This window comes from Myotis brandtii, unplaced genomic scaffold (assembly GCF_000412655.1).
Source record: "Myotis brandtii unplaced genomic scaffold, ASM41265v1 scaffold513, whole genome shotgun sequence".
NCBI classification, from domain to species: domain Eukaryota; kingdom Metazoa; phylum Chordata; class Mammalia; order Chiroptera; family Vespertilionidae; genus Myotis; species Myotis brandtii.
This window is the reverse complement of record NW_005369552.1, coordinates 1,908,492-1,917,947: the sequence shown is the minus strand read 5'-3', so window position 1 is coordinate 1,917,947 and position 9,456 is coordinate 1,908,492. Positions and strand designations below refer to the sequence as shown.

Below are 9,456 nucleotides of genomic sequence, written 5' to 3'. Positions count from 1 at the left end.
GGGGGAGGAGGGGCGGGCTGGATGTAAAAGGTGAAGGGATTAAGCAAAGAAAAAAAACCCTCATTGACACAGAAAACACGCAAAACAATATACAGATGATGTATTATAGAATTGTACACCCAAAACCTATATAATTTTATTAACCAATGTTACCCTAATAAATTCAGTAAAAATTTAAAAAAAAGTGTAGCATTCTCAGGAACCAGGCAGCAAGAGAAAAATAACATGGTTCCACTTGACCCTCAGAAGTGAAAGTCCCTGAGAGTCACACTCATTACTACACTACTTATTGGTCCAGGACTCAGATATTAGCAAATCCATTTGGTAAGAGGGGAGGACCAGGCCTAGCCTCAGGGGAAAGAGCTGCCTCAAACCAGTGTAAGCATGAGGCTGGTGCTGGCACTTAAATGTTGTGTCTTAGTTAGAATCTCTGGACACTGGACTCAGGCTGCGTCACAGCTGACAAATTTCATAGCCATCCTGCCAGGAGTTGCAAAGCATGGGGCAGAAATGAAAGATTCTTATCCAGCTTCTGAGTCCTTTTTTTCTAGCGACTTCCCATGTACTGAGACTTACTTAATGGCATCAGCATATTCTGGAAAAAGTGTAAAGCAGCAATGCAATAGCTGGACTAGAAAAGTACTTCTATTCTTAAGGTACACCCAGGCCAAAATCTTATGTTCATATAGAATTAAATGAGTGGTTTGTGCCGTGTTTTAACTTTATGTATTATATCTCATTCATGTCTTATTCATCCTAATTAAGAGTAAAATATTTGAGGGTAGGACTTTGTCAGATTGCCTTGTACTAAAAAAAATGTTTTATTGAATATTTGTTCAAAATACCTTCTCCATAAATTCACAACATTATCATGATACCCTTGGGAAGAGTTATTAGTCCTATTTGAAACTGAGGCAACTGAGATTCACACAGAGGTGACTGAGTTAATAGGAGTCTGAACAACGGCAAGGATATTATTACCTTTGGTGATGATGATGAGGCTTAAAGAGAGCCAGACACTTGCTGGAGATCTACAGCTTGGCTATGACCATTTCTCATACATAATAACAATGCATCAGCTTCCCACACGAGTGACACTGAGTGTCTCAGGATCACTGATCCTTGTCATAGAAGCTCCATCACTGGAGGCTTCCAGGTGCCTGTCTCTGTGTTCCAGGTACTTCACCCCACATCATACCTCCTGGTCTTATTTGGTATTACAGGCAATCTCTCACATCGATCCTCTTAAACCACACAGGATGTATGACAACCTGTGAGGAAGCCACTTCTGTTCAATTACAGGCTTTTTTTTTTTAATATGTCCACTTTTTCTCCTGGGGTTTATTTGGAGAGAGAGTTGAAAAGAACACACTGTGCGAGAGGTGCCAATAAAATGCCATGGTCATTTGGGAGACCTGTCTGGAGTTGCTGGTTGTGATTTACTGAAAAGAAAATGAACTACATGCCACCATCTATCTTGCTGAAATGCCAGGCATGTGCAGCTCCAGCAGTGGAGAGGGCCCATGGGGATCCCTGCAAACCTCCACTCTGGTTTGAGAGCCATGTATATGCTGCAGAGAAATGAAACTCATGGTCCATGGGCCAGCAAGGAATTTTTCCGGGACCCAGAAATACAAAACTACAGGGAACCAACTCTTAATTTTGGCACGAAAACTCACTTCTCCTCCATGATGCCATAAATGAGGTCCAAAGGTTCCAACTGGAAAAACACAGCTCATATTACCGGTATGTTATATCAGTGTCCATCTATGTGAAACTCTATCAAGGATTTGCTGTGACTGTGAATGATACATGAAAGGAGTAACCCAGAGTAGGCAGAGTAACAATGTGAATATCATCATTGATCTTCAGTGAACAACCCATTTTCCTCTCTTTACCAAAGACCTGACAGTCAGTGAAAAACATACATCCAGCTGAAGAACAAAAGACATGCCACCCTTTCTCTAGCAAGAAAAATGCTCAATATTTACCATGGCAGGGAAGGCCTGTTTGGCACCTCAAAAATGTGTTTGTAATTTAATTCTTACAGGTGGGTATATGGCTACTTCAGTTGTTTAAGGTTGATAAACAGTACTAGATCAATATGAAATTCAAATTGGTCTGTTACTGCCAGTGGTAGCATTTTGGTTAGGGAGGAAGCTAAAATCACTGGTAAACTGAAATCTGGTCATCTTGTCCTTCAGTACAACAGATTGGTAATCGGTTGTTTCTGCTGAAAGCTTTAAGCAAAAGAGAACTGAGCAGCAGAAAAGGTCAGATCAGGCTCTTACACTGGGGACCAGGGGAGGGTGGAGGGGCTCATAAAAGGCCAGTCCTCCACACTTCCAGGTTCAGATGATAAATAAAACCAGTGGACATGGTGCTACTTAACATTTCTGATTTTCTTCTTTAAATTAGCCAGGAATTTGGCTGGCCCATTTTCTTTTTTAATCCTTACCCAAGGATATTTTTTCATTGATTTTTAGAGAGTGTGAGAAAGAGAGGGAAAGACAGAGAGAAATATCGATGTGAGAGAAAGACATTGATTGGTTGCCTCCTGCATGAGCCCCGACCAGGGCCTGGGCTGGCTAGGGAGGAGCCTGCAACCGAGGTACATGGCCACGGCCAGAATCGACCCCGGGACCCCTTGGTCCGCAGGCAGACGCTCTATCCAATGAGCCAAACCGGCGAGGGCTGTTAGTCCATTTTCTTATTTGGAGAGCCTTTAAATAGCATTTTTTACTTTTTCCCATTTATAGATACCAGGAGGTCCATATGTGAAACTTAAAATGCCCTATGGGTTCTTAATATGCTAATTCACAATATTTAAACTTCATAGGTAAATGTTCAATCCCTAACCATACCCAATCCCCAAACACACCTTGGCTACCTCAAGGTAGACCACCAAAGCCTCAGTGAGACCCCAGGCTTCCACCAGCCATATCACGGCTAATAACAGACTCCCCTGGACGACCCTGGAGCCTCTGGACACGTACTTGCTGAGAAGGAGCCAGCCCTGTCTGCATTTCCAGACACAACCCAGGGAGCAGGGAACCTCCCCAGCCCCATCTGCCCTGGGAGCGCTGGGAGTGGGCTCTGTGGAGATGCCCCAGGCCTGGCATATCCCACCAGCAGCATCCCTGTCTCTCTGAGATCCGAAACAGACAGACATTTCAGAATCTGTCTCATCTCGGCAGTGCAAACAATTATGGGCTCCATTTCCTCCAAAGACTTCACCTTCAAGATGTTCATTTATGTCCTTTTCTTTCTTTTTGACACAATCTTCCCTTTTGGAATCAGGTTACTACATCATTCTTCCTAAACAAATTTCTTTCACAGGTCACTATAAACTTGGCTCCCAAACATGCTGCCAGATATTTCATGACCTTCTGAAAAGCAAACGTCAAACTCAAACCCGTGCGCGTGCGCACACACACACAGACACACACCCCAATGTGACCACCCTCTGCCTAAAGAGCCCTTCAACATTCAGACCACCCTCTGCCCAAAGAGCCCTTCAACATTCATCGAAGGTGGCCTTACCTTTCCAAAGAAGTGCTGAGTGGACACGGCGAGCGCCTGGAAACCGCAGATGGCCCGTCTCAGCTCCCGCTGCACGAGGCTCAGCTGCCTGGCCTGCTGCTCACTCCTCTCCTTCAGCCGCTGAACCAACTGCCTCTCGGCTTCGCGGGCCTGTGGGTCCGGCTTGGGGGAAAACCCATTTCGGGGAGCCGTGCTCCTCTGCTTGGGGTATCCTATTGAAAAAATAGCGGCTTGTGAAAAAAACATGCAGCCCTTATTATAAGGTATGACTTGTAATAAGGGGACAACAGCTCCTTATTACAAGATTTCTTTAAGAGCAAGTGGCCAAAAAGGAATGGCCATGGTTTGTCACTGTAGGTATTAGAAAGAAAAAACAGACAGGGACTTAAAATATTTGCTCTGCTTATGTGGTTCTAAGTACAAGTTTCATGCTTGGAAAAAGAATAACCAGGCCAAATTGCCCAATTCCTTTCAGCTTCCCCCATTTCTTCCAGGTCTGCTTAGAGAGATTAGAGTAGATGGTTTATCTTGAAAGGAATTACTCTTTGAAAATGTCTAATGGGAAATCAATCAATCAGTGCAGGTCAAAGTCATAGTTGTAACTAATTGAGCATCAGGGAGTACTGCCCGTGTGCCCTTGCCTCCCTTTCTGTGGTCATCTAGTGACCCTTTCTTTGATGACTGATGCAAGTCATACCTCTGATGGCCTCTGCTCCAGGGTTTTCTGGCTTTAAATTTCTACAGCATCAATGTCCTCCACAATATTCCCCCAGGTGGCCACTCACACCACCTCCACAACTCTTGGTCCAGTCCAAGGCACCATGACCTGTCACCCATGGGAAGCCCTGCTCCTCTTCATCTCTCACTGCACAGATTATAAAGGATAATCTTTATAAACAGAGAACAGCTCATGGCCTGTGCTGAGCTTTCCCTCCAATTATGTTCCATTGCAGTAAGAAAGTGCTCATTCCTTCCCATGGCCCAGGAAGCCTCTGGGATCTGGTAACTACCAAGCAGATGGTGGGGGTGTATGTGTGGGCAGGGGGATGGGGCCCAGGGAAAGGAATCAGAAACTCCGCCTGGGGTTGGGGACAGGATGGGGGAGGCTTTAAGGAGAAGTGACTACTAGGCTGAAGCTTGAAGGCTAAAGGCAAGGCCCCCGGAAAGAGCACAGACAAGCACTGTATCATGGTCCAAGGTCCTAGGCAAGCCAGGGTCTTCTTGGAGCTGCTGTCCTCTTCGTGGGAGCTAGGGCTGACCAGACACCCAGAGAACATCTGCTTTGCACGATGGACTTACTTCCCAGAAGTGCATGCTTTCCTTTGCCCAAGTAGATCCTGGGGCATGTGACAGACACTGACCACACAATCACAAATAACTTTAATACCCCAAACATTATTTTGTCTACTTTTGCTCACCTCCAACATACTAGGGAGTAACACATAAAGCAAATCAGTACCTGATACAGACAGAGCAGAGAAATGGGCTTGGAACACACAAGTGGCCTCATCTTTTAAAGAGAAAAGATGGCTAATTGCTCTAACTACTTCTGATTGGTAATTTAATGGTAACCAAGAAAGTTTTAATGAAATCTTCCTCCTATTAAGAAATCATCCAAGATTGCATTGTGGCCTCACATATGACATATCTTAAACTGGATGGCTTAATAGAATAGTAGAATGTGAACTTATTGCTTCTTTAAAGCTGTCTTTATGACAGTAGCATACATAATGTTCCAGAAAATTAACTTGCACATTGTAGGAAAATCAATCTTAATATGTACTTAATTTCAACATATGCAATACTGAACATAAAAGAAAAATAACCAACAAACTATGTGAGATTTACTGTGTGCATTAAACTCTAACACACAGCCTAAGACCCCATGTGGACTTGTTTCATGATAACTGTTTGCCATTTTATTGCTATGGCTGGTGATTTTATCAAATACTCCAGTGTTGTAATTATTGAGGTACCAGGTGCATGACACTGATATTATAGAAGATATCTCTTTTAGAAATCTGAAGGAAATAATAAGCACACCTCTAGCTCAATGAATTAAAGTTACTTGCAATGTAAGACACACAGAGTCATGTGTAAGCTTGTGGATAGTAGTAAGCAATCAGGTTGCTGTGAATTTTTGGCTGTCAGGTTTTTCCCTGTTATTGTTACTATTACTATCAATATCATCATCATCATCATCATCATCATCATCATCATCATCAGGTTAGCAATTATATTCAATGGTAAACGGACAATATAAAATGATTTCCTGAAATCCTATTCTTGGTGCTAAAGGGAAGCAAAGTTTGCCACCCCCAAAATATGACTTTTGGAATATTGATTATTTTAAGCTGGTTATTAAGGAACAAAAGAATCAGAAAGAACCTTTGACCCTCTTCCTTTACCCGTCTATGTCTAAAGAAATTTAGGTAGAGGACCTGCTCCAGGAAGTGAGCCATAATCAGATAACTGTAGTTTAATCTGAACCAAGTGTGATAGACAGGGAGGGAGTAAGGTCCCTTTGCTCAAAGTCCTCTCTGTATCCCATTGTTAAAGTTGGCTCAGGAATTATTTGTTTACCAAACATTCATTTCCATCTCCATGTGAGTTGCCTTCCTGCCATTTGAAGTCCCAAACCACTCCCCTTCCCCACCTTCTCCTTAGCTCAAGATGACATATAAGTCTCAACTGTCGAATGTTTCTTTGGGTCTCATATCTTTTGGCACTGCCAAATGTACATCTGTAATATAACCTTCTGACATTTTCTCCTCTTAATCTTTCTCATCTTAACTTGATTATTAGCCCAGCTAGAAGAACTTAGAAGGTGGGAGGAAAGTTATTTTTGGAGCCCCCACAGTGCTTACTTGATTTGATGTTATTACCACACTAGAGGCCCAGTGCATGACATTTGTGCAGAGGTAGGGTTCCTAGGCCTGGCCGGTAATCAGGGCTGATCAGGGCCTTCCAGCTGCTGGCTGGAGCTTTCCTTCCCCGGCTGCCGACTGGGGCCTTACTTCGTTCCGTGCCACCCCCTCGTGGTCAGCACATGTCATAGTGAGTGATCAAACTCCCAGTCTCCCGGTCGAACTCCTGAGGGGACATCTAGCATATTAGCTTTTTATATATATAGACTGCTTTCATTCATACACTCAATTCAGTGTTCTATTAAACACCAGTACACTCAGTCCACATTTCTATTCCTGGGGCCAACAAACAAACATTTGAGCTAAGATACAGGCTCCCCTGTGAACATCAGCTTTTGGTATCAACACACCAAGAAAAAGTTTAGCTGATTTGTGGCACCAAACCAATGCTTGCTTGGGACTCGTGGCTGGCTGTGCATGTGCCACCCAACCAACGTCCCAGCATAGACTAAGCTTCAGAATTCAGTGCTAAGACTGTAGGGAGGAAGCACGGAGAAACAAGGCTGGTGGTGGAGAACTCTATTGCTTTTAGAGGAAAAGGGTCCTGCCCTTACTAAACATATCAAATGAAACTGTATCTAGGTCTAATCATTATTTTACAGTCAATAGCATATTTTTGGTCCTCACTAAACACAGTATTCTTTCTTGTGCTGTCAGTTTTTGGTATGTGCTTCATTATCTAACATCATGAAGTATTGCTCCGTCACTTACTTCCCTGCCTGCCCTATGAGAGGCCATCCCCAGACGGTGCACAGCGACAGCCGCCCAGGCTCACCTACTATCTTGGGGTTGGAGAACTTATGTTGAAAGATGACTGACACACAGCCAGCTTCACCTGTTTCATTAAAATGTAAGGAGGATTTTGTTTGTTTTTGCTATCTTCTCTTAAAAGTTAGCACATAATGAAGCTAAATAATAATCTGCTTAGGAAGCAAGGGACCAACTGAACCATGAGATGAAAAACTCCTGGGTAGCAGTGAACACAGGGAAGGTGTGGGAGCGTGGTCAGCACTGGAGGGGATGTGGTGATGGAGGTTCTCCTCTGACCTCTCACACACATTTCCCTGGAAGAGCCACAATGCACAGCTTAAATGAGAGGCACACCATGTCCTCTGAGGACACTTTCAGATGCTGAAAAGTTTTGTTCTCACTTCCTTCCGTGTTCCTTGCGGTATTTACATTGCTTCCGGGGTAGCGGAAGGTTCCTAGCAGGCAGGCATGCCCCTGACGTCCCCCTGCAGTCAAGCAGCGCCACTTACATGTGTGTGTTTAGGTTCTTTTAAGAAAATCAAAGCTCTGGCCTCCCACACTGTCTTCTGATTTCCACTCAGTTGAACTAGGGCACTGACATTAGTGAATAAAGACCTTCAAAATAGGGTCTATGATGGTTTTAGAGTCTTTAATTGAAGTGAAAAAGAGAGTAGAAATACCAGTGTTTTTACTGTTTGCCACAGCTGTTGCAAAAGCTTTTCCTCAGTGCTTCTCTTTGATATAAAATATAGGAGTGGAAATACCCAGACCAGTGTCTTTCCAAGACCTATACACAGATCTGATTTCATATGTATGCTTCATGCCATGTGCTTTGGAGGGGACCAAAATGCTTGACAGCTTTTATTGAGCACCTACTCTACTCCCAGGGCTCTTAGCACGTAAGTCCACTGCTGATCGCCCCTGCAACATCTCCAACAGATCTCATGGGTGTGGGGACACATGCTAAATCTGGAACATTCTCCTATTATCTCAATCTTGCCCCAATCACAATCTCTCTGTAATCATCCTACTGCCTCCATAACTCTGGTTAGGGGCAGAGAGACTCTATGATGACTGTAGTGAAAACTGGCAACTTACAGGGAAAAGCCAGTAACCTTATATTCTCACAAGGTTGAGTACAAGCCATGTGCGTGCAGAGGCTAAGCACTGGGGAGAAGAACAGCCTGGAAAGTGGAATATTAAAAATTCATCTGAAGCCATCTGGTCACTATTCAGAGGATTCTAATGGATGTTAAATATTAGTTTAATCTTAAAGCTGGAAGTTTAACTGACATGATAACAGACATAATGCAGCATAGAAACCTGCGTATTTACACAAGAGAAGGCCCATGACCTTAACCCTTGTAAACAAGAAAGAAAAGAATCACAGGATACAACTTTGATAGCCTTAGGAAAAGCACTGCATGAGTGTGCTCAACATCCTAACAGAAGCCATTCTGTTTCTTGCAGACTGGACCTCATACCTCATGGACATCCGCAGAGCATGCAGAGGGGTCTTCCCCAGCAGCTGGTGAGATGAGCCCCGGGCTAATCGGGACCTTCCTAATGCAGCTCACCAGAAAGATCCAAAATGCCCAAACTTTCCGAGTGGCATAATTTTGTCCAAGAAAAAAGCTCAATAGTATTTATAGGGATAAAAATATCCAGTACCCCAAAAGGAAAATTTACAGTGTCTGGCATTGGAAAAATCCTCAGGCATGCAAATAAGCAGAGGGATACAGCCCATATGGAGGAGAAGATGCCCTCAATGGAAGCCCACCAAAAAATGGCACCAATGATTAAAAACTATTACAACTACATTCCACATGTTCAAGAATCTAGAAGAGCAATTGAATATGTCAAGTAGAAACAAAGAAGATAAAGAAAAAAAAACCTAAGTAAAAATTCTAGAGATTAAAAACTCAAATGTTTCAGGGGATTAGGTCAATTAGATACCATCAAGTAGATTAGATTTTGCATAAGAAAAGATTAATGTCATCTGAAACTAATATTGAATATCAACTTTAATCCTATATAATAAAGAGGTAATATGCAAATTAACCCTCACACCCTCACAAGATGCCTGCCTACAACCAGACCAGCAGGGGGGTTAGTGCGGGACAACCAAACGACTGAACAGCAGGTTGCATGGGGCGACCAGGCCAGCGGGGGTCTGTGAGGGGTGACCAGGCCGGCAGGGAGGGGCAGTTAGGGGCAACCAGGCCAGTGGGGGGAA

General features: G+C 43.6%; 1 protein-coding gene across 7 annotated transcripts in view; it reads right to left on the bottom strand.

Moving 5' to 3' along the window:
• Positions 1–9,456, bottom strand: part of MTUS2 (microtubule associated tumor suppressor candidate 2) — a 550,651-nt gene that overhangs the window by 113,950 nt on the left and 427,245 nt on the right. For all 7 annotated transcript variants that reach the window (XM_014548541.1, XM_014548540.1, XM_014548544.1 and 4 more), the window contains one exon: positions 3,544–3,755. In XM_014548541.1, coding sequence (XP_014404027.1) covers positions 3,544–3,755 — 212 coding nt within the window. The remainder of the gene's footprint in view (positions 1–3,543; positions 3,756–9,456) is intronic.